The sequence below is a fragment of the Halichoerus grypus genome, chromosome 3 (genome assembly GCF_964656455.1).
Source record: "Halichoerus grypus chromosome 3, mHalGry1.hap1.1, whole genome shotgun sequence".
NCBI lineage: Eukaryota > Metazoa > Chordata > Mammalia > Carnivora > Phocidae > Halichoerus > Halichoerus grypus.
Genome location: NC_135714.1, coordinates 156,009,006 through 156,036,626, shown reverse-complemented (window position 1 = coordinate 156,036,626; position 27,621 = coordinate 156,009,006). Strand labels below are relative to the sequence as shown.

The window sequence follows — 27,621 nt, the reverse complement described above, 5'->3', positions numbered from 1 at the left end:
GGGATCGCTGAATCCATCTTACCCAGTCCTCCAGCCGCAGGAGGAAGGAAAGGGCGGCACGGGCCAGTGTGAGAAGCTGCATTTTTGGAGCCCCTGAAGGCAGATGCTACACTCCCCACCACGATCGGTGGGTCATCTTGTGCCCGATCCAAACAGCTCTGCCGCCACGAAGACCACACTCACCGTGGATGTGAGGCGGTACTCGACATCGTTTTTAATCGCGCACATACAATCAACACGAGCCATCTCTGGAACGGGACAATAGTTTTATTGTGCGTGACTGATTACTGTTTGTAGCAATAATTTTTCAAGACCTGCCCCTCTCTGGAATAACCTTGGTTACACTTCAAACATTATGACTCTAGTCCTTTTTCCAGACTCAAAACGTAGGCAGAGCTCCTGGTGTCACACCCGGGTCCTTAAATACTTCACCTGCAGCAGCAGTTTCTACCACGTGCAGGACACTAGGTTTCAGCTAGTGACACAGATCGTTCATCACAGGACGTTAGAATCGGAAAAGGCCTTGAAACAATTATGCAAGTGTCCCAGTTTCCCTTTTTACAGAAGACAAGTTGAACGGTTTTCTCTTAAGTCTCACAGTTATTTAGTAGCAGAACCAGGTGAAACAACAGTAAACTCTCAACCTCGGAGTACATGCCAGACCTATCCTAAGCGTTTTACACATTTGCTTCTGTAGTCCCATAACCACCTTATGAGGTGGCTTATTATCTCCATTTGTCTTAAGGTATCCTTTTTTTTTTTAAAGATTTTATTTTTTTAAGCAATTGCCACACCCAGTGTGGGGCTTGAACTCACAACCCCGGGATCAAGAGTCACCTGCTCTACCGACTGAGCCCACCCGGCGCCCTTGAGGTATTTTATATCCATTTTTCACATGATGACGCTAAGGCACTGAGAAGTCAAATAACTGTCCCAAGGTCACACAGTGGATGGTAAGACTTTGAACCAGGTTGTCCAATCCCACATCCCAACCTGGTAACCACTAGGCTATTTAGGTCCCTAGAGACCTTTCTGGGGATTGAAATTTTAAAAACAGATGTTGAGGTCTCAGGTTTATCTTCTAATGTCAGGAGCAACTAAATTCCATAGTGTTCCCTGTTTTAAAACCTAGCATGAAATATTTATTTATTTTTTTAAAGATTTTATTTCTTTATTTGACATAGAGAGAGAGACAGTGAAAGAGGGAACACAAGCAGGGGGAATGGGAGAGGGAGAAGCAGGCTTCCCGGCGAGCAGGGAGCCCGATGCGGGGCTCGATCCCAGGACCCTGGGATCATGACCTGAGCCGAAGGCAGACGCTTAATGACTGAGCCACCCAGGCGCCCCTAGCGTGAAATATTTAAACACAAGTGAAAAGCTAAATCCACCAGTTAGGCTGAATGCATGAACACATCCATGGCATACCTCCCCCTTGACGACAGGAAAATACTTTAATAACATCTTTTATTTGGGGTATTCTCCTCTTGGTTGGGTTGCCTAGGGATACCGATCTGGAGTATATGCTCCTAAGTGACATTGTATTGGGAGAACCAGAATATACTCATGAACAGAGTATATGCTATACATTAAATATCTCTGGAAGGATTTTTCTTTTAATAGTAATATGGATTGTCCACAGGAGGGGAGCGGAGTATGTGGGCAGAAGCGGGAGACTATTCTATGTACCTTTGAAATTTACAGCCATATAAATGGATTATCTACTCAAACAATACACACAAATTATAGACAAGATCCTGCCGGTCTTTTTGTGTGTGTTGCATGTCTGTATGCATAACTCTGAACCCTATTTTTCTCGGTCACTACGACATAAGCATTTTCCCACGGTGCTGAAATTTTTCATAAGCCTATATCCTGTATGTATAGATCCTTGTTAAAAAATCTCACAAAATTTGAGCACTCCCAAGATAGAAAACTTGTATTTCTCAATTTCCTTTGGGATTTATTAATGTGCATCATTATGTCAACATTCAGAATCTCCCACTTCCTGAAAAATTGGCCAACATGTATTAGGGCTGTCCTATGTTTAGGATATATCGCATTTGTACCAAAAAAAAAAAATTACCCCATTTGATCTCCATGACAGTCTGAGGTAGATACCCTAAACCTCTAATCCTCATTTTAGATGAGAGCGCCGTGGTTCAAAAGGTTTAGATAGCTGAAAAATCATTTGGCGGGTACCTGGATCCAGGAGCCTAGATTTCGGGTACCAGGCTTTCTCCTTACCAAAGATGTGGAGCTTTCAGGGACAGCTTCCCTGAATTCCAGTGTCTACATCCAATAATCCTGGTTACGCCAACGTGTGGTGGCAGCCAGGGAAGCCCTGGGCAGATCTCGGAAGGTAGCACCGAGCCCAGGACAACTGAAGGCAAATGAAGGAGGCCAACAGGCCCTGCGGGCCGAGGAAACAACAGGAAGCACTCCCAGAGGCGTACAAGTCCGCGGGGGCTCGGGAAGGTTGGGCAGTCTGCGGGGAGAGGGTAGGCAGAGGGGGCAGGAGCTGCTGCGGAGGGCTCTCAGGCGTCACTCCGGGGAGCTGGGAAAAGCCCAGGATGGCACACGTGCCAAGGACCCTGGCACAGCCACTCCGCGAACGACAGGGGTCATGAGAGACTTGCACTATTTGATCAACACACAGATGATGAAACCGTTGAGGGAAATTTCATCCTCCACTAGCAGAAGGAAGCAACGAAGGAGAGGGCCCAGGTGACTAAATATAACATTGTGACCTAAAAATAACTGGTGGCCGACATGGCAGGGACAGGAAGCCAGGGAGATCAATGAGGGGACCTCAGGTTGTCTCCTTTGGTGTTGGCAAGCATGCTTCCAGCAGCTGCCATCCCCAAGTGTTCGCCGTGCGACAGCACACGCAGGTGTGCTACATCAGACCTTTATGAGGTGGGCATGATCCCCGTTTTTACAGATGAGGACAAGAGCTCAGGAAAGTAAAGAGTGTGCCCGGGGAGAAACAGCATGTATGTGGTGGGGCCAATGTAACCAGAATTGGCAGTATAACAGATGCCAGGACAATCCAATTAAAATGGCCAGCTGAAAAACCAACCAACCAACCAACCAACCCAGCCAGCTGTGTGAAGCCAGGCAGGGGGCTGAAGATGTCCTGAGAAGCCTGGGCTGGTGGGAGCTGGGGGGGGTGGGGTGGGGGGCCGTCAGGAACTCCAGGTAACAGAAGTGGAGCTGGGTAATGAACTCCAAATTGCACCCTGGAGAAATGTACCAGGGCAGGTAGGAGCAGGGTCACCTGGGTGAGAGGCAAGACTGATGCTTCTGGCACCAACACATGGGATGGACTGAAGGTAAGAGGAGACAGAGAAGGGGAGGCTGCCCAGTGGACTGCAGCCTTCAGCCTGGATGTAGTAACGAGGAGGAAACTAACATGGGGATGAGCAAGAGTAGAAGGCAAGGGTGGGAGAGGGTTCAAAAGAAGAAGAAACTTGTGCACTAGGGCTCTCTGTCAACAGGTGACCTGCCCCATGCCCGTGCCAAAATCCAAAAATTGGGGTACCTGGGCTTAAGGGCAGTGTTGAAAGGGAGATTTCTAGGATGTACAAGTAACGAGAAAAAGTAAGACTGGACATCATCAAAGTTAAAAACTTCTGTGTTTCAAAGGGCATCAGCAAGAAAATGAAGACAACCCACAGAAAGGGAGAAAAAATTTGTAGATCATGTATCTGATAAGGGACTTGTATTCCGAATGTATAAAGAACTCTTATAATTCAATGATACAAAGACAAGTAACCCAGTCAAAAATGGGCAAAGGATCTAAAGACAGTTCTCCTAGGAAGATACAAAAATGGTGAACAAGCACATGAAAAGATGCTCAATATCATCAGTCATCAGGGAAATGTAAATCAAAACCAAAATGAGATATCACTTCACCCCCATTAGGATGGCTAAGTTAAAAAACAGACAATAACAAGTGTTGACAAGGATATGGAACAACGGAACCCTTGTGCACCTCTGATGATTATAAAAAATGGTGCAGCTCCATTGAAAAATAGCCTAGCAGTTCCTCAAGAGGTTAAACAGAGTTCATGCATGCACCACCAAACCCACTCCTAGGTAGATAGATACCCAAGAGCATGGAAAACATACGTCCACACAAAACATATGTCCACACATTATTTGTAATGGCCAAAAATGGAAACAATGTAAATGTTCATTAGCTGAAGAATGGCATATTACCTGATCATAAAAGGGAATAAGGTCACATACATGCTACAATATGGATGAACTTTTGCTCACGAGAACACCGAAAGGAAAATGTCCAAAGGAAAATGTCAAAAGAAAAAGTGGGTTTTAGCTCAAATATCATTTTTATTTAAAAAAAAAAAAAAAAGAGGTCCAGTCTATCCAAATTATCCTATTCAAAAACCCCTTCCAATATCTAAGTTGGAAATAAAAAACATTTTTAAAAGTTTATTATAACTAACAAAATAATTCCAGGTCAAGATTGTCCTAGAGATTATATTTGATGGGCTAGATTAATACTTTAGAGAATGCACACTGGTCTCAGATGTGTTGGCCGCCAAAGTGCCTTGAGCTCCCTGAGACTGACTGCCTTCAGATGGGACGTGCACATGCCAGTCTGCCAACATTCCAACCTGGTCCCCTTCACGCAGTAGCATCTCCTACCGCGTCCTTCCCTGTGCCCCCTACCAATCGTACATATCATGTTTATAACCACCTCATGGTTTTGAATCATCCTTTCTGTTTAAATGTCCTTTTCTGTTTACCGGGGGCACAGGCAGGAGAAAGAATCTTGAGTTCTCGGTCAGGAACATGCTCCTGATGAGACCACCACCACCCCTACAGGCCAGTATTTCCTTCCACCGTGCTGTTTCCTGGGACAGGACAGCTGACAATTAAAAACACTCTTCAGGCAGGTGCGAGGAAGAAAAGGTGGAGGTACAGGTCCGTAGGCACGGCAGGGCAGAGGCAGACGAAATCAGGATGAAAACACGGGGGGCAACAGAGCGAGAAGGAGCAGGCTGAGGCCAGCAAAGGCCAAGCGAGGTACCTCCGCCCTTCTCCCTCCAGGCCCCCCTCCCCGGACCAAATCCTCCCTTTCCTACCTCCTCACTAAAAAGGACCCCTCTTTCCTTCCTTTCTCATGACTTTGTAAGAATGAATCAGAGCTGCTTCCTTCACAGTAACTACAGGACGTAATTTTCCACTCCTCCTACCTCATTTACAGATGAGGGAATCGAGGCCCACAGCAGGAACGGGTCTAAACTGTGGTTTTTAAAATCATGTTTGCAACAGTCTTTCAAAGAGTGTAAATAGATAAATCAGAGGTGACCTGAGCAGGCTTGCCTCTGCCCCGGGGGGGACAAGAGGGGGCTCTGTGGAGCGGTTTTAAAATACTGGTATAAAGTGACAGACTTGGGCCTGGGTCCTGCCCCAAAGCCATAGCAGCAGCACTGTATGAATTAGATTTTCTTATTTTCTGTATTCTTGATACTCCGACCACGGGGAAACTGCTCCTCCCAGGGCTAGCCAATTCCCGGGGAAAGCAATCAACTCCCCTGGGTGCACGCCTTTCATATGCAAACCAACCAATCCAGAGCTATTGGGCTAAACTCCCAACCACTTCCTTTACCTCTCACAGGGCTCTAACACTCCCTCCTGATCACCCCCCCCACCCCCATCCCCGTCATCCCTGACAACTGGGGGCAGCCCCTCTGCCCCAGAGCCCGCCAAAATTATTCCAACCCGCAGATCCCAAACCTGTCTACCCAGACAGAGCCCTGCCAAGCCTGTTCTGTCACTAAAACCACAATAAAGTCTACCTGGTGCTTCCTCAACTCCCTCTGCTTCCTAAGGGGCCTGGTGCTTCCCTGGTGGCTCCCCCGGCCCACGTGGTGGGGCCTTCCTCTTGGGAATTGTAAATAACCAACTCTTTCCCACTGCAGCCTCACCATACCCAGATAATAAAACCCACATGCTAAAATGGGCCCATTCTTCTAGAAGCAAACGTCATCCCCAGACATCCTGGAATTCGGAGTTAGAAAATGCACATCCTGAAGGGGCCAGGACTCTGGGGAGTGAGGTGTCCCCTGGATGACTTCAGAAATGAAGGAGGCGGCTTGGGGCCTGGAGCCACAGGAAAAGGACAGGACTGGTCAGCAGGTAGATCCTGGCAAGGAGGTGGACGGTTCAGAGGTACTGAGGTGAGCACGGCTTGAGGAAGACGGACACAAAGGAAGCAGGACCATGACCCAAGTGCCAGGTGGCGCGGGGCAGGCTCTGGGCCGGCCTCAGCCATCCAGCTCCTCCTTGACAGTGATGCGCAGGGGGCAGATGCGCAAAGGCTCAGGGGGCCCGTCCCCCCGCGCGCCCCCCAGGTAGAAGTAGGGCCGCACCTCCCCGAAGCGGGCGTGGAAGGTGTACAGGTGGCAGTGGTTCTCCGCGTCGTAGAAGGACAGCTCGCCCTCCTCACACTCCAGCTCCACGCGCAGGCGGCGAGGGATGGCTGGGACCAGAGGTGACGTGGCCGGGTCCGAGGTCACGCAGTGGTCCCCGTCCACCCCCTGCGTGCGGCACACGTACCAGAAGCCAGAGCGGGTGTCGTGGTAGCAGCTGTGCGAGTGGCCCTCGGCGCCGGCGTCCTGGCGCAGCCGCACCACACCCACCCGCCAGCTCGGCAGCCCCCCCAGGTCCACCTCCCAGGTGTGGGAGCCCTGGGAGAAGACGCGGGAGCCCAGCAGGCAGGGCGCCGAGGAGAAGCGCTCCGGGTTCTCCACCTGCACTCGGTAGCCGTGGTTGGTGACGCTGGTGAGGTCATCGGACACAGAGAGCCAGCCGGCCGCGGTGTTGGGATCGAAGCTGAAGGGCACTAAGAGCAGAGGCGGGAGGCGGGGGGAAATCAGCAAACCTCAGGTGCCGCCCTTCTGCCATGCCAGTGGTGCCTGCCATCCCCCCAAAGCGACCCCCTGCGTCCCGCCTGGCCGCAGCGCCCGGAGGGAGCCGGCGGGGCCCGAGGGGCCATGCTACGGGTTGAACCGTGCCCCACCAAAGGGGAGGCTCAAGTCCTAACTGTCAGTGCCTCGGAAGGCACGCTTATTTGGGAATGGGGTCACGTGACTAGGATGTGATTAAGATGAGATCAGACAGGAGTTGAGTAGGACCTTAACCCAATATGACTGTTGTCCTTAGCAAAGGAGAAGAGACACAGACACGTGAGGGGAGGCGGCCAGGTGGCGACAGGGGCCGAGATCACAGGGCTACAGCCGGCAGCCAAGGACAGCCGTCAAATGCCGGAAGCCAGCAAGTGGCAAAGAAGTCTCTCCCTATAGGATTCAGAGGGAGCATGACCCTGCTGACACCTTCATTTTGGACTTCTAGCCTCTGGGGACTGTGAGCAAGTAAATCGGTTATTTGAAGGCATCCAATGTGCAGTCCTTTGTTACGGCAGCCACAGGAAACCAATAGAAGCAGGGACCCTGGATGCTCACACAACTCCCGTATGATGGAGAGAAACACGTAACATTCCTCTGGGTCACTGACAGCTCTCTCTATAAAATCATGACGTCACCGTCAGCTTGGGTTGTGCACAAAAATACCACAGACTGAGTGGCTTAAACAACAGAACCATCTTTCTCATAGTTTTGGAGACCAAAGTCTGAGACTGGGGTGCAGCACGGTTGGGTTTTGGTGACACCCTCTTCCTTGTTCACAGATGGCCACCTTCTTGCTATGTCCTCACAGGGGGGGAGAGAGGGTCAGGAAGCCAGCTCTCTGGTGCCTCTCCTTATCAAGGCACTAATCCCATCATGGGGCTCCATACTCATGACCTCATGTAACCCAATCACCTCCCAAAGGCCCCACCTCCAAATGCCATCACATCGGAGGTTAGGACTTCAACGTATGAATATAAGGGGATGCAAACACTCAGTCCCTTCATCACCTATACAATACCGTTCTGAAAAGAGAGGGCAGCCGGTTCCTCTTTCTGCAGAGGTGGCCGAGTGTCAGGACCCAAAGAGGAAGGGGTTCTGCCAAGACAGCTTTGAGCGGTGGGGCAGGGGGTGGAGAGGGCACCAAGGGACCTGTCTGAAAGGGGCTGGAGAAGGCCCTACAGGGTGGGAAGCTGAAAGAAATGAGTCTGGCTGGTTCTCCGCCTCACATGAAGTGCCTTCTCTGACTGTAACCCCTGGCTGCGCCCCCACTCACCGGATTCGACAGACGTGACCATCTTCCGCCAGATGTGGTACTGCAGGGAGTCCAGATATTTGCATATGTCGATGAGCATGCCGGGCTGGACCGGTTCTGGCTCCATGGTGCAGAAGAGGCTGGAAAAGGAGAATTGGGCCGGGTGGGCAGGGCCAAAGCCAGGTATCCTGGGCCTAACTGGGTCAGCAGGAAACAGGCAACAGGACTCATTCCTGGGCACCCTACCCAAGACAAAGCTTGGCTGGGCTCTGATGGGACAGAAGCCACTAGCCAACTAGGCTGCTCACAGCTCCTCAGGATTCAGTATGCAGGGTCAACCTGCCCCAGCTGGGAAAAATATAAATAAGAGGTTCTCAGACATAGGTCCCATCCTTGTGGGCAGAAGTCATACGTATATATCTGCTCATGGGATGTCTGAGGCAGAAGGGACCGTAAGGGTCCTCTAGTCCCAATGTCTGAAGGTATCATTTTGCTTGAACACCTCCAGTGACAGGAAACTCACTACTTCCCTAAGCATTCTCTTCCATCTTTGTGCAGCTCGGACTGGAATATAGTTCATCACTGTGAACCCAAAAGCCATCAACACAAACCAGCCTCTCTCAGAGAGAGAGGCTAACCAAGAGACAAGCCTAAATGTTGGGAGGACCCGCTGGGAAATACAAGTCGTGTGCAGGATGACGCATTCTCTCCCCGCACAGTGGATGGTCATTTTCCACACTCAGGAAAACAACACTTCACCACTGCCAATTGAAGTGGGATGACTTGAAAGAGGACTCTCTCCACCTGGCCAGTCCCCACCACTCCCTCTGGGTTCCACCCAGCTGGCTTCATCACCTGCCTGGCCCTGGAGCCACTGCAATGGGCACCCCCGGTATTTCTGCCTGCTTTTCCCCTCCCCTCCACCAGCCTTGGCAACTTACCGGCGTTTTCGGCTTTTGTGTTTCTAAAAGAGAAAAAAAAAAGAGAGAGAGAGAGACATAAACACAGGGGAAAAAAAAAAAAAACCGTAAGTTTCTGACCTCAAAAGGAGTCCTACATCCCATGTTCATGGATTAGAGGACTTAATATTGTTACGATGGCAATACTCCCCAAAGAGATCTACAGATTCAATAAAATTCCCATCAAAAATTCCAGCTGGCTTCTTTGCAGACACTGACAAGCTGATCCTAAAATCCATATGGAAATTCAAGGGACCCAGAATAATAGCCAAAACAATCTTGGACAAGAACAAAGTTGGTGGCTCACATTTCCCAATGGCAAAGCGTATTAAAAGCAACAGTGGTCAAGGCAGTATGGTACTAACATAAGGACAGACATAGCTCAGTGGGCACTGAAAGTCAAGAAGTAAAGCCTCAAATTTACTGTCAATCGGTTTTCTACAGGGTGCCAAGGCCATTCGATGGAGAAAGAATGGTCCCCGGTACACGGTGCTGGGACAACTGGGTATCCACGTGCAAAAGAATGAACTTGGATTCTCACCTTGCACCATATACAAAAATTTTAAAAATTAACTCAAAGCCTTAAATGTGGAGCTAAGCCTATAAAACTCATGACCTTGGATTAGGCTATGGTTTCTTAGATATGACACCAAAAGCACAAACAGGAAATAAAACACAGATAAACTAGAATCCATCACAGTGAAAAGCTTCTGTACTTCAAATGAAGTTACCCAAAAAGCGAACAAATAACCCATGGAATGGGAGAAACTATTTATAAATCATATACCTGATAAAGGTCTAGTATGCAGAATATATAAAAACCCTTATAATTCAACAAGAAAAAGACAAACAACCCAATTTAAAAAATGGACACAGGGCTGGAACGCACAGTTCCCCAAAGATACACAGATGGCCAGCAAGTCCCTGAAAAGATGCTCAACAGCATTAGCTGAAGAAATGCAAATTAAAACCACAATGAGATACCATTTCACACCCCTGCAATGTCCATTAAAAAAAAAAGGAAAGTAAAAAGGTCCGTGTTGGCAAGGATGTGGAGAAATTAGTCCTCATACACTGCCCATGGGAATATAAACTCTGCGCAGTCACTTGGAAAACAGTGTGGCAGTTCCTCAAACAGTTAAACTTACTAGTTACCATATGATTCAGTAAATCTCCTTAGGCACATACTCAAGAGAAAGGAAAAAGTACATCTACACAAAAACTTGCACATGAATGTTTATAGCGGTGTGATTCATAACAGCTCAGAAATGGAAGCAACCCAAACGCCCATCAACTGATGAATGGATACATAAAATGTAGTATACCCCTACAATGGAATATTATTCAGCCATGTCCTGATACATGCTGCAACAGGATATAGTTTCAAAACATGCTGAGTGAAAGAGCCAGTCACAAAAGGCTGCATCTGATAGGATTCCATTTATGGAAATCATTTATGGAAGTGTCCAGACAAGGCAAACCCTTAGAGGCAGCAAGGAGATTAGCGTTTGCTGAGGGCTGATGGTGGGGGTGGGGGTGGGGGGGCAGAGGAGGGCCACAGCTAAAGGGTATGAGGTTTCTGTTTCTGGAGACAAAACGTGCTACAGTTGATTGTGGTGATGGCTGCACAACTCTGTGAATAGAGTAAAAACCACTGGATTGTACATTTTAAATAAGTGAATTATGCAGTATACGAATTATATCTCAATAAAGCTGTTATGAATTATATCTCAATAAAGCTGTTTTATATATATATATAAATAAAAAAAAAAGTCACAAAAGCATCCCTGAAAGCACAATGGGTCCTGGCCACTCCCAATTTCCTGAACAGAAACAGCAAAGAATCCAGCTTTTAGAACCCACCAAATGATTTTATCATCGGGGCATTTTGGAGACAGGAGACACCAGGGTTCAAAGCTTTGTGTGAGGCAGAAAACCCACAAGAGTCCCCAGCCAGGATGTGACACCTGCCTGAATGGAGGATGTACCTGTCCCTTCTCAATCCACTCTACAAAGTCTCCCCTTTCCAGAGAGTTCGGCTGTTCTCTAAGTAGAGGAGATAGCTCGCTATCCTGACTGATTTCCAAACTAGCTTTCCAGTTACAGACACGTCTCCATAAGAATCATGGGGTGGGGGGGGAGAGGGGAAGGGGGGGGTGAAAAACATAAAAAGAAATAAAGAAAATGAATGAAACATGTATTTTTAAAAGAGAGAACAGAGCCATCCTTTTCTTAAGAAAGCAACAGAGAATACCAAAACATCATATTTAAATTTAAAAATTAAAATAATTGTATAATTTTAGAATAGTCCATTTTGTCTTCTTTGTAAAATCCTATAACCCCTGTCTAATTATGGAAAAAACATCAGGCTAACCCAGAGTGGGAGGACACTCTGCAGGCTATCTGGCCAGCACTCCTCAGGTCATGAAAAACAAAAAGAATAAGACACTGTCACAGACCAGCAGAGACTGGGGCACAGGACAATTAAATGCGATGTAGGTCCCCGGACTGGATCCTGGAGCAGAAGGAGGATATTAATGCAAAAAATGGTGGACTCCAAATAAGTCTGGAGTTTAGTTAATTACAATGCACCAAGGTCAGGTTTCTATGGACAAATGCGCCACGAGGTGATATAAGGTGTTAACAATGGGAGGACGTAGGAGGAGGGGTCTACGGGGCACCCAGCACTACCTTCACAACTTTTCCACCTTGTTTAAAAGGTACTCTGCTGTATTAAGGAGTAGACAGAGAAGAAATAAAAAGAGAGCAAGAGTACAAGAGAGGCAGGGAGAGAGACAAGGAAAGGAGAGAGGCAGACAGAAGTGAGAAAGTCCTCAGGAACCCCACTCTGCTGAAAATCCCCTTGGCTTCCTGACAAGCAGGGCACCTCCTCCGGGGGCTCCTCCGGCCCAGCAACCCCACCCAGCACCTGCCAGTCTCTGGCTCCCCACTGGCTCCCGACCACCTGCTCCCTGTCCCTGAAGCCAGATGGCGAGCCCCTCACCATGAGAAAAGAAACATCATCCTCCTTCATCTCCACCTGCAGCCGCTCAATCTCATGGGCCAGGGCTTCGGTGTCTTCCGCCAGCTGCTTCATCTTCTCCTCCACCAGACGCTGCTTCTGCCTCGCCTCCTCCGCCATGGTGTCCAGGATGGCTTGCTCCTCCACGCGCAGGAATTCGCGAAGCTTGTCGAACTCCTGCCGGATTCGCCCTTCCAGCCAGGCAGCCTCCACCTACAGCCCAGAGCAGGACGGGGCCACGGAGGCTCAGGCCTGGAGGGAACCTCTCAGGCAGCACCTGGCCTCGGGACTCTCAGGTTTCTAGCAAAGGAGCGCTCTTTTCAACAGAAACCGTGGGTGGAACCCCAACAGGTAAAACACAGACGCAGTTTTATTAGCACAAATTTTTAAGTTTAAAGTCACACAGCATGAGGTTGTCTTGATAAATTAAAAAAATCACATCAAATCTGCTTATTGATAACACCTGTCATCTGTATCTTCCTCAACACACAATATTCTGTATCTTGGCTGGGTACACCATAGCAAGGGAAATCCTGAATCACAGAAACGAACTGTTGTAAATAACGACTTTTAAAAATTATCTGCCTTCCCATCTTAGGACTTCAAATCTGTCTGATGCAGAGGCTTAACAAAAGAGGAGTAGAAAGCACTTATTTTAAAGCTGAATCATTCACAATATCCGTACCCCTAATCATAACTACAAAAAGCTTTTTTAAAAAGTTAGAACAGGGGCACCTGGGTGGCTCAGTCAGTTAAGCATCTGCCTTCAGCTCAGGTCACGATCCCAGAGTCCTGGGACTGAGCCCTGCATGGCAGCTCCCTGCAAAGCAGGGAGCCTGCTTCTCCCTCTGCCTCTGCCTCTCTCTCTCTCATGAATTAATAAATAAAATCTTAAAAAAAAAAAAAAGTGGAAGCTTGGAGCCCAAGTAGGAGGCCGGGTGAGAAACAATGGAGACAGGGCCAAGATGGTGGGTGGCGGGGGAAACACAGCGTCGGGTGGACAAGATGTACTTTCCGTTAGAGAGGCCAGGACTGCTGATGGAGTGGACCGGGGGAGGAAAAGGGAAAGAGGAATAACTAAAGAGCCCCAGGTCATCGGTGGCTTGCGCAGCTGGGTAGACGGTCGAGTGCGGCACGTGTTCAAGCTAGTCTGAGACCACAGCGCAGACGGCACAGGTCACTTTTCACGCCCCTCCCACAGCTGCTGGCGTGGCCACGCCCAGCTATTCGGAGAGGCCACGGCAATGCCGCCACAACCAGCGACCTAGGACGTGACTATGCTAGACCCTCAGGGCTAAGGCAGGCTGAACCTGGGTCAACACCCACAGTCAGGGCGGGCCCACCCTCGCCTCTCCCCCCACCAATTCCCCCACTGACCCAGGTATCCCTAATCTCCCCGCCCAGCCGAGCACTCACCTGATTGTGCTTGGCAATGGCCTCGTAGGATCGCCTCATGGCCCAGAAGGCCTTGGCTTTCTCCCGCAGCGCGTGCTCCATGTTCCTGCACTTGGCCTGCCGTGAGGAACGAGAAGGAGGAACATTAGGGCTGGAGGCCAGGCAGGGGCAGGGCATACTCCATTTACAGCTGGAGTCCCACTTCAGTGCGGGTACAGCTCAGCCACATTCACTCAACCCATCTGTCCACACGCTGCAGGGCACAGCCCTGACCTTGAATCTAGGTTTTAGCATAAAACTCTCTCAGACACCTTCTAGCCGGCCCCTTTGTTTTATACCTGGTACAAATGGGGAGACAGAGCCGAGGAGGTAAATGACCCGTTCCCTCTCAAGCTGGCCATAGTACACAGAGAAGGGCATCCCACTCAGGCCTACAGCTGGTCCAGGCTGTCCATGAACCCCTGAGCTGTTGCCACTCTACAGACAATGTGCTCACAGGCTCTCTTAATGACTTTCTAAACTGGACTGGCCTGCAGTCAGAAATGAAAAGGTCTGATTACAGGTCGATCCAGTTAATCCTATAGGGCCTTATCTAAACTACATGTCTCCCCACATCCCCACCTTATTGCAATATTCCAGTAGTGCATGGGCCATGCAAAATACTTTATTTTTTTTTTTTTTTAAAGATTTTATTTATTTATTTGAGACAGAGAGAATGAGAGAGAGAGAGCACATGAGAGGGGGGAGGGTCAGAGGGAGAAGCAGACTCCCTGTCGAGCAGGGAGCCCGATGCGGGACTCGATCCAGGGACTCCAGGATCATGACCTGAGCCGAAGGCAGTCGCTTAACCAACTGAGCCACCCAGGCGCCCCCATGCAAAATACTTTAATCACTGCTTTAATCAAATACTTTTTGTTTAGTAGTCTTGTTTTTTTAAACTTAACCATTATTGCTCTGATCTCCTTGGACTCCTTGAAGAACCATTACCAGTTTGAGGTTGGATTCCTACCTTTTGTATTCAAGGACTATCCATTTCTCTCCATTTTTATCCTTTTCTCTCCTCATTCTGAGAAAGCTTACCAAGTTTTTCTTTGGAAAAATAGTAACAATTCTAGTGGCATTAATTATAAATGACTAGCATTTATTGAGCATTTACTATTTGCCAGGGAATGTGTAAATTACTTTACAAATTATGTCACTTAATCATCACATCATCCCTATTAGGTAAGTAATAGGATTAGACTCATTTTATAAATTAAAAAAAAAAAAAAAAAAGCCAAAAGCACACAAAAGGGAAGTGAGAGCACACAGCTACTATGTCACAGGACAAGGATGTGAACCTAGACAGTGGTGGTAGGCAGCCCCTAAGATGGCCCCTGGTGATCCCTCCATCCTGTGAGATAGGAAAGTCTACTGCTTTAAGATTCCAAGTTTGGGGGTGATTTGTTATACAGCAGTACATAATAGAGATCTGTCCTCAAAAGCCTCATCCCCACCTGGACCTGATTCAGATGACAAGATTCAGAAGCGGATGCTGTAATGGGGTAAGACGTTTGGGGATCTTGGGAGGGGGTGAGTGTATTCTGCATGCTAGGGGGACAGGAACCATTGGGGAATAGAGGGCAGATTGAAGGAGGGGGCCTCTAAAATGGCCCCAGTGGTCCCCACCTCTGGGGATTCATGCCCTGGTAGAATCTGCTCCCCATGGGCTGGACCTGATGACTTGCTTCTAACCAGCAGAATGTGGCCAAAGCAAAGGGATATTGCCTCTGAGATGAGGTGACTAAAAGCCTGTGCACATCCTTTCTTGCCCTCCGTTGCTTGCTCAGCGGGATGGAAGCCACCTGCCACGTTGTGATGCAGCCTATGGAGTGGCCCACAGAGCTAGGAATTAAGGATGGCCTCCAACCAGCAGCCCATGAGGACTGTAATCCCACCAGTGGCCACACAAGTGAGGAGCTCGAATGGTGACCTTGGCCTACTTGAACCTTCAGATGAGACCGCAGCATCAGGAGAGATCTGAAGCAGACATGCCCAGCTAAGTCATGCCCAGATTTCTGACCCACAGAAACCACGAAGTAATAGATATTGCTTGTTTTAAACCACTATTTTTGGAGGTAATTTGTTATGCAGCAATAACTAGGCTGTCTGTCCTGCTCCAGAGCCCATTCTTGTAACTGCTGTACTCCAGAAAATGCTTTCATTTTCTGCAGGTTTCTTCTTTTCTATTCATTTTGGCCACTTTTATGATCTTCTTGAGAATAGGTAACAGATCTTTTTGTTTTCTGTAGTATAACATCTCTAAGGTGCCTCCTCAAAAGCAAAATCAAATCAGTATGAATATCCCACAAGGCCAGTGAAATACCATCCTAATGTTTTGTGGCAGAAGATGTTTTGTTACAAAGTCATATAATAAAGTTCAAAACAATTCTGTGATAAGCGTGGATGACAGGAGTGAAGCAACTGCCCACACACGTTACCCAGGGGTGTGCTGGCCCCAAAACAACGCAGCCCAGCCCTCTGCCTTCAACCTTGACAGCTAGGGAGTTACAGGCGGATGAGGATGGTGGGGGGGTAGGGTGGGGGGGGAGTGACAGTCCCTGTCCTTTCCCAAACTCTTGAAGCACTTGGAGAGTTCTGGTGTCATTCAGCAAAGACCAACCCCAAAATGACCCTTCTCTGAGGTGTGAGTTGATGAGATCCACTAATGGTTCTATTAGTAACAAGCAGTTACTGCTGCACATGCGCTATGCATCACGCACTAAATTACACACTTAATAGAGATCATGCTACTTAATAATTTTTTTTTTTAAGATTTTATTTATTTATGTATTAGAGAGCGAGAGAGAGAGAAACAGCATGAGAGGGGAGAAGGTCAGAGGGAGAAGCAGGCTTGCCGCTGAGCTGGGAGCCCGATGTGGGACTCGATCCCAGGACTCCAGGATCATGACCTGAGCCGAAGGCAGTCGCTTAACCAACTGAGCCACCCAGGCGCCCCATGCTACTTAATTCTTACATTCTTGTGAGGCAGGCACTACACTCCTCTTACACAGAGGAGAAAATAAGGCCCAGAGGAGTTGAGCAACTTGCCAAAATTATACTTAGACTTTAGCAGAGCCAGGATTTGTATCCAACAATAAAGGCCATGTTCTTAGCCACGCTACACACCCTATCTCATTCAGAGAGCAAGTACTATGTTTGTCTGCCTGCCATTTATGTTTCTGAAAGTGTCATCTTATTCCCAAATTTGTTGTCAGCTTTATTTAGTTCTAGAGCAAGTTTATAATTCTGTCAATACTTTGCCCAATTCCTTCAATAACCTAGCAGGTTAATGAATTTCCTCCCATAAATGTCAAACTAAACAACACATTTTAAAAACTAATGGCTATTCCCAAACTGGAAACCAACCAAATGTCCATCGAGAAATGGCTGAATTATGGTATATTCATAGAATGGAAAACTACTTAGCAATACAAAAGGAACTACTGCCACACAGTACATGGGCAAGTTTGTATATATATGTGTGTGTGTGTATGTGTGTATATATATATGAATTTATAAAAGTTTATATATGTAAATATATATACACACATATTTGTATATGTGTTTACATGTTTATATATGTATATCTGCATATACATAAAATTTACATAGATGTAATATACATATATAAATAAGTATATATATAAATTTTGCCAGAAAGAAGCCAGATACAAAAGAGCATATATGGTATCACTCCATTTACGTGAAGCTCAAGAACAGGCAGCACTAATAAGGTGACAGAAATCAGAAGGTGGTTGCCTCCTGGTGGACTGGCTGGGAAGAAGGGAGCTCTCCAAGGTGACAGAAATGTTCTATTAGTTCCTTTGAGGAGGCAAGTATAGGGTGTGTGTAACACTCAGAACTCTTCAAACTCAACAGTTAAGATCTATGCATCTTTTTTTTTTTTAGATTTTATTTATTTATTTGAGAGAGAGAGAACGAGAGAGAGAGCACGAGAGGGAAGAGAGTCAGAGGGAGAAGCAGACTCCCTGCTCAGCAGGGAGCCTGATGTGGGACTCAATCCCGGGACTCCAGGATCATGACCTGAGCCAAAGGCAGTTGCTTAACCAACTGAGCCACCCAGGCACCCAAGATCTATGCATCTTATTGTATATAAATTATACCTCAAAATTTTTAAAACCTATAAAATGAAAACTTTAGAAGTGTTAGCCTTTTCTTGTCACTTACCAAGAGCCTTCCTTCCTCAATGAAATCCCTTCAATTTCTCTCAAGTTTAATGAGTTGGTTTTTACCTTTCAATCTCTTATTGTTGGCAATTAATTTGCTCTGGCATAAAACATAAATGTGCCTTAAGTAGTTGTAAACGGAACACCTCTTAATCACACCCAGGATGTACCCCCTTTTCAATCTTATCCCCTTCTTCCTATCAGAGGAAACAAAGATCCTAATTTGTATAGCATTTCCCTGCTTTTCTTCATAGTTCTATCACCTATATATGCATCCCTAATCTAAATAATATACTTTAGTTTTGCCTGGTTTTGAACTTTATATTAATGGAACCATTCTGTATGCATTCTTTTGTGTCTTGTTTCCTTTACCTTGACATTAAGGTTTGTAGGATTCAAACACGTTATTGTATGTAAGTTTATCATTCATTGTTGCATTGTATTCCCCTGTATGAACACACCACAATCATTTACCCATTCTGGTGTTCATGGACAGTTGGCTCATTTACAATCTTCAAGTAATACAAATAGCATGAACCTTCTTATATACATCTCCTGGCGCACAGGTACACTTGTCTCTGTGCAAAATATCCCTGGAGGCAGGAATAGGCCACAAATATGTGAATCTTCAACTTTAGTAGATATGTCAAGCTGTTTTCCAAAGCAGTTGTAACAGTTTACACCACACAAGTGATGTTAATGAAAAATGTTTCTTAACCATTTGGATCTTTATCTTTAAATACCTGTTCAAACCTTTTGACTATTTTTCAATGCAGTTGCCTGCCATTTTTCTACTGGTTTGTAGGAATTTATTACAGATGTGCAATATATGTCTTTTCATGGGTTAGATGTGTAATAAGTATGTTCTATTATATATAATATATAATAGAATTGAATATATAGAATATATAATACTCTATTATATATTTCTTAATTTCAATATGGTCAAATTTATCAGCCTTTCCTTTAGAATTAGGGCTCCTTGGTTTTGTTTTAAAAATACCTCCTCCCTTCCCAAACTGCTAAAATAAAAAACCCTCCACATCCTGGGGTCACAAAGATAATCTATATTATTTGTTCTAAGCTTTACGGCTTTCCTTTCTCATTTAGGTCCAATGTGGATAACCTGGAGTTTATCCTGTGAATGGTGTGACCCCGGAGCTCGCTGCCTCAGAACCATTATTTAGAGTACTAGCATTCCCCACTGATGTACAGGCCACCTCTACCACACATCAAACACAGATGTTTCCAGTTCTCTAGTCTGTTCCCCTGGCCCACCTGTCTGTCTTCTGCCAACATCACACAGCCTTAATTCGAAAGCTGTAAAATATTAAGAGTTAAATGTCTCCTAAGATTGTTTTGGCAATCACTGGCTCTCTGAGTTTTCTTTTTTCTTTTAGGATTTTATTTATTTATTAGTGAGAGAAAGAGAGAGAGAGAGTGCGCGAATGTGTGCACCAGCAGGGGGAGGGGCAGGCAGAGGGAGAAGCAGGCTCCCCACTGAGCAGGGAGCCCGATGCGGGACTCATCCCATCTGACTGAGCCACCCAGGAGCCCGGCTGAGTTTTCATACAAATATTGGAATCAGCTTGCCAAATTCCACAAAATATCATGTTGGAATTTTGATTAGCATAGTACTGACTCTACAGATCAGTTTACTGACATCTTTAAATACTGAGTCTTCTAATCTATGAACATGGTATATTTTGCCACTTAGTCTTTGATGTCTCTCAATGAAATTATGTATTTTTCCCTGCCAGATTTCTGCAGTTGCATTTATTGCTAGATACCCAATTTTTATACTATTGTAAATGTTTTTTTATATTTGCTGATACACAGAGATATGATTGATTTTAATGTTGATTTTGCAACCAGTATTCTTCTAAACTCATTTATATTCATAATTTATCTGTAGCATCTTTTTATTTTCTCTGCAACAGAAATTTCTATGCAGATATATGGAATCATATTATCTGCACATCATGCGAGTGTAGTTTCCCTCTTTCCTAATCTTATACCTTTTACTTACGATTCCTGATTTACTTTATTAGCTAGGATCTCCAGCACAAAACTGTATACAGTTGGTCATAATGTGCATTCCTTTTTCTTGACTCCAATGAGAAAACTTTCAATATTTCACCATTAAATATGGTATCTGCTCTAAGTTTTTCAGTAGATATCCTTAATCAGATTAATGAAGTTCCTTCCCTTCCTAGTTTGCTAACTTTTTAAATCACAAAAGTATACTGAACTTCAACAAATTGATTTTTCTCATCTGTTGTCATAATCCTATTTAAGTGGCACAGAACTGGATTGTTTTCTTAGCTATCTGACAATTGTCATTTAACTTGGAATATTTAACGTAATTACCTGATACATTTGCATTTAAACCTACCACCTTGTTCTGTGCTATTTGTCCCACCTGTTCAGTATTTCCTTCTCTTCCCCTTTTCTGGGATTTACGATGCATGTTTTATTCCACTTTTTCCCTTTCCATGTATTTAGCGGTGAATCTAGCAAATACTGCACGTAAAAAATTTGAATTCAAGTGAATCTCAACAATATACTTTCCATGTTTGCTTTAGATATTCTGATCTTAACACTAAACATACTTGTATCATGGACAGACCATTCAGGGACTGCATGTAGCCCAAAGAGCGCGCTGAATGAGCAGAAGCTGCAAGTTGACTAGAGGGGGCTCTGCCATGAAGCCCCGTCAGGACGAATACGGGTCATCACGGCCCTGGATGGAGCTAAATGGCCCATGACAGGTGTGGAGCATCTCCCAGACCCCAAGCCCAAAACAGCAAATGAGCTCTGATTTTAGTTTCGAATTACGACACTCAGGATTACTTATTTATAAACATGCAAAACAGGAAGTCTTTATTTACACTAAAGGATTCAGAATGTGATTCTATAGTCTACATCGTTTATTTAAAAATTACAATTTGATCCCTTAGGCAACAAGTTTCAAGAGTATATTTAATACCCTAAGGATTTCACAAAATTGTTTTGCCCAAAACATCCATTAACACAGGTGCTATGTGGTATAGCACCTGTAATGGGAAAGGCACAGGTAAGAGAAAGAATAAATATTATTTCCCAAGATTGTCACAGAATCCCTCAGGTACCTATCAAAGGCTAGAGTCATGTCTGTAGCCAGGGCTGTCCAGCCCAAGCCAGGTTTTCTGTCTTCCAAGGCCCTGTGTACACTGTTGCTTCTGACTAATTCCTGTCTGCACCCCACAACTATCTCAACGTAGCCTTGAAGACTCAGCTCAGGCTCCCTTCACTTCCTCCAGAGAGCCATTTCGATCTCCCCAGTAGAGTTCAGGTACATCCTGTGGGCTCTCATAGCTCCCACATACACCTCTATCGTCCCACTTACTACCCTGGATAATCAATCACTTCACTTTCCTGGAAAGGCTGCAGGCTCCAAGAAAGGGCAGGTCTTCTGGCCCAGCACAATGGTGCTCAATAAACCTTTGCAGAAGGAAAGGAAAGGACGCTTGCCCTGCAAGGGGAGAAACTGTCCTATCCATGCATATCCCCAGGGCTCAGCACAAATTGGATGCTCAACTACCTACCTGCCCAGTCAAGGAGTCCATCGAACGCCTATGTTCTTTCCACTATGCCACACTGCCTCCTGGATTGAAAGTCGGGAGACCTGATTTTTACCCTTGTCTTTGTCACTAACCACTGGTGAGAACTTTGGCAAAAGCTCGCTCTCTCACTGGCAGTCAGGCTCCACACCTTAAAAATGAAGGCATGAAAGCTTCTGCAGACTCTCAAACTTCACTGTAAAAGTGAAGACTGCAGTTGTCTGTCCATGCTTACCTAGCCCATCACCAGGGTTTCTAGGCATTTGCCTGTAGTCATTTTCCCTATCTAATTCAAACATTTGTTTTCAGGCAGACTGACACAGCAGCAAAGAGCTCTGGCACCTGGCCCCCAAGTTCAAATCCCTGCTCCTCTGTTTTGCAGCAGATGATTCTGAGCTAATTCCTTCTCTTCTCTGCACCAGTTTCCTCATGAGGGCAAGAGGGATAAGACTGCCTAGCTCGCAGGATTGCTATGACGTTCCCACTAGCCAATCTACGTAAGGTGCTTCCAAGAGCACACCAGGCCTGTGTTGGCTCTCACTACCATTAGGTGCCACTTAGTGGTGGATAATTTAACTCTCCTACTGGCTGTTCTCCAGGTTTCTTACAAGGATAGCATAAATGCATCCAAGACAACTTCATCTCGTCCATTATCCCTTTCTTATCCAACCGCACCCCAGTCTCCCGTTCTTCCTTTCCCTGTGGTGTTTCAGTCCTCCTCATGAAGCAGGTGTCCACCACAGTGCCTAGTGTGGGGGTCCGGTAACTCAGAAGCCTCAGTGAGCAGTGTTCAGTAAGCCCCCACCCCTGGGCACATGCCTTACCAAGCAGGCAGTAAATGTCCATGCAACTTGGACCTGGTAGTGTCTGGTCCATAAGGGGGAATCCAACTGGGAGTGCATAGTTAGGAAAAGGGGGGAAAGAATTATAAGGCGGGGGGAGACTTAAGGAAAACATGGAACATTCCTAGGTAAGATTTGGCCAGACTGATTCTAAGAATCCCAGAAGGGGAATGGATTGGGGCTGGTGCAGGAGGAGGCTGGAGGGCAGAGAATGACTCTCATGTGAGTCCCATGGGATGGGTAAGAAAGGGGACTGGACAAGGCAGTTCGAGGCCTGGAACTTGGCAGGAGTTCGGGCAGGCTTGCCTTGATGATGCAAGGCAGAGCAAACACCAGACGGGGAGTCAGGAAATCTGAGTTCTAATCCTAGATGTACCCTTGCCATTCCCTGCCAATGCCAGGAGTTGCTGCATTCCTCCAAGTTTCTGTTTTCTCACTAGTAAAATAGAACCATCTCCTCACAGTGCCCCGCGGCTCTGGGCCTGTGTTTGGGGACCTGCAAGTTTTCCACAAGAGTTTTCAATTAGTGTTTTCATTCAATAACCTAAAAAAACAAACAAACAAACCTAAGGTAAACCTTTTCCAAGCTGCCTTATAAACAGTGTGGACACACGCTTTCAGTTCCTACAACTGCAGTGCTGGCATCTGTATTTGTTAACAACTACCTTGACACCAAACTACACTACTTTCATTGTCTTGGCCTCATAATGATAGAACAGAAGTACACTTAATTTGTGAAGGAGTGAAGGATATGCTAGATCTAAATGAAGGCCAATTGTAGCGCAGGAAAAGTTTCAGATCTGCAAAGAGGGAAATTCAGACTGGCAAATCAAGGAACCACACAGAAGAGCGTAAAGGCGTATCCCAAACATTGTCAGACAAGCCTCACAGCCGCCCAGAGCAGTGCTTTCCTTTCAGCTAAATAAAGCCTGGTGATGAATACTTCAACTAGAACTGAACTGATTTTCTTTTGTGCTTTACCTGTAAACTGTTGTTGTTTTACTGCCTATATGTGCAATAAGCAAGAGGAATTTACGCTAGCTTAGCGTTTGTATGTACGGAATGTATTTTAAGTCACAGTGCTGGAACGGCTTTTCCTTTAAGAAGAATGGGTGCGTTGTTCAAGTTTGAGAAACAAGTGCTAGAGGCTGTCCCTTCAAGCTCCAACAAGCACTTCAGCGCTCTGGTCTCAACCCTTATGGCATGTCTGGATAGCTCAGCAGTTCTTTCCCTTCTCACCCCACTGTCTTTAGGACAAAATCTCAGATCTCTTAACATGCCCTGGATGCCCCTTGGGATCTGTTCCAGACGCCTTCCTTCCTTGTCCAGACGTCTCTGGATTCCTGCCTTCCCTGCCCTCTGCCCCACCACTGCTGCTTGCTGCCCCTCACTTAGCGAACTCCTTCTAAGCCTTCAGGTCTCTGTGAAATCACTCCCACCGGACAGGAGCAGGCTCCTTGTTACAGCCGTCTGTCACCTCCTGTACTGTCCCTCACAGGAATGTCAGTCGATTATTATTAAATTATGCCTATCTGACTCCAAGAAGCCAGGGGCTAGGACTCCTCTGTCCTCTACTGAAGATACTGCGCCTAGCACATAGTAGGGACCCACACGGTAGGATAGTGGTCCTCATCCACTCGAGCCTCTTAAATACCCACACATAACCTGCTGTCCTCACAGCTCCCAGAACAGAGAGCCAGCAGGTAAAGTATTACCCGGGGACCAAAGAAGTTTCTCTCAAAGTCCATGACCAGAGTAGGGGCACAACAAGGCTCCAGGTGAACTCTATATAATACCTGCTCTGTGACTTTGGACAAGTTACTTAACCTGAGACTCAGTGTCACTGTCTGTAAAATGGGGAGAATAGTACCTACCTGTGGTAAGCTGAATAAAGATGTCCACATCTTAGAACTTAGAAGCTGTGAATGTATTATTTATATGACAAAGAGGACTTTATAGATGTGGTTAAATTATGGATTTTAAGATGGATGATTATCCTGGATTGTCTCGATGCGCTCAATGTAATCAAAGGGTCCGTATAAGAAAGAGGAAGTTAGTAGAGTCAGAGAAAGCAATGGGAAAAAAGAAGCAGAAGTTGGAATGATGTGCTTTAAAGATGGAGGAAGCGGCCTCTAGAAGCTGGACAATGCAAGCAAATAAATTCTCTCCTAGTCTCCAAAAGGCACGTAGCCCTGCCAACACCTTTATTTTAGGACTTCTGACCTCCAGAACTGTGAGAAAATACATTGTGTGCTGTGTTAAATTGCCATGTTTGTGGCAATTTATTACAACAGCGATAGGAAACTAACACACAACCTCACAGGGGTTTTGTGAGGATTAAATTTATTGACGTGTAAACACACGAAGATCACCTGGCACACAGTAAGTGCTCCGAAAGTGTTGGCTGGTACCATTACTCTGTTTGTCGAATTCCTCACAGCGTTGCCTAAGTGATCTTTCTAAGCACACATCTCACCACGAAGTCCCTATTTAGAAGCTCTCAGAGCTCCCCACGGCACCCAACAGCAGCCCCTTCAGCCTCTTCTCACCTCTCCAGCCCTCCCACACTGCTCTGCGCCCAGCCAGCCAGCACAACAACTTGTCTATTTACTGTCTGACTTCCCTTGCTACGCCGTGAGCGCCACAGGGTGAGGGCTCAGTCTTACCTTTGCGGCCTCAGCACCCCTCACAGGTTCCAGAACACAACACAACACAAGTCCTTGATACACAGCTGTCTAACACGCTGAATGAGTTCCACCCTGCATCAGGCTGAGCACACTTGGCTTGCATTCTCCTCAGATCTTTCCGGACTAGACTCCCTACCTCCTCATACATCGCCCTGGGTGCCTATCAATCTGACTGCATCATCCCTCTGCGTAAAACCCTCCTACTGCTCCCTACCGTCTTTAGGATAAAGGCCAAGCCTCAGGCCTCATGGCTTCTTCTGCATTTCCAACCTTATTTTAACTACTCTGAAATTCTTAGTGCCTAGAAAGTTAGGCCTCCCAGCTTCTGGACCCTTACGTATGCTGCTGCCTCTGGCCAAAATACCCTCCCTCACTCTCTTCACCTGGCTAACACCTCCTCATCCCTCAGGTCTCTGCTTGAAGTTCCTTGAAGGTATGAATTGTTGTTTATCTTATGCCTTGCAGTACCCCTGGGACCAAGCAGTACAAAGCATCTGCTGAAGGAACAGGAAGTTGTCCCTAGACCCTATTTGCTTCCCGGCACCTGACTCACTAATCTTGAACCCTGGATTAGCCCGGACCTAGGGGTTCTGCCTTAGTGCTCCTGGCCTTGACTCCTGCCCACCTTCCTGATCTGTACCTGTGACAGCCCCATGGTGATGAGTCATGACCTGATCCATGGTGCCCCCCCTACCTCGACCCCAGCCCCCAGAATGCACTTACTTTAGCTGTCCCACATCAGGACCTGGCACTTCTGCCAGTGGTAATGGGGAAAAGCATTGTTGTGGACCACTGTTAAACAAATAAGGCAACAGGAGTTATAGGGTTATCCCCTTGGTAAGCTACTGTAGTATTCAAACATGCATACTAAAGACATTCCCCTTCACCTGAACTCTGTCTAAATGTGTATGAAATTCTAACCAACTTTCAATATTTCTTAAGAAAGGCCTTAAAACAAACAAAACAAAAACAGTGTCTGGAGACCAGGCATTAGGGGTTCTTACAGTGCCTCCTTTTCAATACACTCAGCTTCCTACCAGTGGGTCTGACCCATGTGTTAGTAGGTGAGGAAATAAATTAGTGTTTCACATCCTCTGCAATCTTTTAAATAAAACCATAAATAAAAATAAAATAACAGAAAATGCCAGAATACAACAGACATTTTCACAGAACTTTTGTTTCAAGTGATACAATACATAAAGGTGTTCCGGATCACAACAGAAAAAATAGGGGCCAAGGTCAAAACATGAGCTTACTATGGGCTAAGGTCAAAAATTCTGAAAACTCCTAAGTTAGCTAATCCTTATTTTCTGATCATTTTTCCTTCTTACACCAAAGTATTCTCCGTGTTACTTCTATACCAAAGTATTTTCCATTCACTTTATTTACAGGAACTCTAGGCATTGGGGTGCTGAGATCCAGAATAAACCAGCCAGCCAATGCCAAAAGCCTCTCCACTCCTACACAACACATAGGGCCAGGTCGGGGAAGTATGTGACCCCTTTTGGGAGACCTTTAGGCCAGGTCTTGGACTCCCACACCTCTAACTTGAGTATGCCAAGCTCCAAGATTCTTGGGCGTTACCCACACCTGTCCTTCTCAACCGGGCCCGTGCCACACCCCGCTGGCATAGAGGGTGCTGGCCTCAGCCCTTCAGAAGTGGGTGGGGCCGTCTTGGGAGCATCGTGTAACCTCAGTTCCCACACTTCCGTTTACAATCCCTCTTCACCCATCCCAGGCCCCCTGGGCCGACCCCTCTGTAGGTTAGCCAAGTCAGAGCGCTGGGGGTCCTGGCCGCAGGACCAGGCGGGGGCCTGGGCACACAGCTCTGGCAGGCTGCAGTGGCGGGAGCCGCGGGGGCCCAGGGGTGCTGAGTTGCAGTCCGGACCCGGCCGCCACGTGCGCGCTCGGCCACCTCCCGCCCACTGCCGCTCTTACCCGAAAGTCGTGGGCAGTGTCTTTCACTGGCTGCACGCGGTGCCCCTGGTGCCGGGGGTCGGCCTGGCACAAGCAGCACAGCAGCTCCTTATCGTCGAGGCAGAAGAGGCTGAACTGGCCGCGGTGAGGGCGGCAGAGGCGCGGGGAGCGGTGGCCCGTCCAGCGCGCGCCCTCGGCCTCCTCGCGCAGCAGCTTCTCCACCAGGTTGTTGAGGGTGTGGTTGGTGCGCAGGTCGGCGAGGGCCGCGCGGTCCTTGCACACCGGGCAGGTGGGCGCCACCTGCACCTCCCAGCAGCGGGTCACGCACCCGCGGCAGAAGTTGTGGCCGCAGCGCAGAGTCACTGCGTCCCGGAAGGGGTCGTAGCAGACGGCACAGAGCAACTCCTCCTTGAAGGAGCGGGAAAGCCCAGGGGACGCGGCGGGACCCAGCTCCATCGCCCCGGCCGCCGGATCCCAAACATGCAACTTTCGCTCCCGCCCCTCCCACCCGCCTAGAGGCTCCGGGACCCCGCGGTGAGCGGCGCCCGGCGCCCGGCGCCTTCCGTTCGGAGCGCTGAGCGACAGCAGCGCCGTCCAATCGCGAGGGGCGCGCCCTGGCGGCTCCGCCCCAGTTCCGATCCGCGCAGGAAACCCCGGAAGAGCGGGGCGGACCCCGGCGCTCTGCGATCGCTGTACGTCGTCGCCGGTCCTCTGCGGTCTGGCCGGGTTTAGGGAGAAGGAAACTCCCCATTTGTGCTGCCGGGCTTGAGTGTCACGG

At 47.2% G+C, this 27,621-nt stretch overlaps 1 protein-coding gene across 1 annotated transcript; it reads right to left on the bottom strand.

The window, feature by feature from the left end:
• Nucleotides 1-249: 249 nt before the first annotated feature.
• On the bottom strand, nt 250-27,388 carry TRIM35 (tripartite motif containing 35). Its single transcript, XM_036104436.2, has 6 exons — nt 26,865-27,388; nt 13,588-13,683; nt 12,154-12,384; nt 9,132-9,154; nt 8,212-8,330; nt 250-6,874 (listed from the first exon to the last, which is right to left on the bottom strand). Exons 1-6 carry the CDS (start codon nt 27,297-27,299, stop codon nt 6,297-6,299), a joined length of 1,482 nt encoding a protein of 493 aa, XP_035960329.1. The 5' UTR covers nt 27,300-27,388; the 3' UTR covers nt 250-6,296.
• Between the last annotated feature and the right edge of the window lie 233 nt (nt 27,389-27,621).

What these genes read in the sequence shown, in the direction of transcription:
- TRIM35 (XM_036104436.2), bottom strand. Translation starts at nt 27,299, where the DNA reads ATGGAGCTGGGTCCCGCCGCGTCCCCTGGGCTTTCCCGCTCCTTCAAG. An exon ending in CACAAAAGCCGAAAACGCCG is followed by an intron (nt 8,331 to 9,131) that starts GTAAGTTGCCAA and finishes CTCCTTTTCCAG; the next exon opens with CCTCTTCTGCACCATGGAGC. An exon ending in GGTCACGTCTGTCGAATCCG is followed by an intron (nt 6,875 to 8,211) that starts GTGAGTGGGGGC and finishes CTCTGCTCTTAG; the next exon opens with TGCCCTTCAGCTTCGATCCC.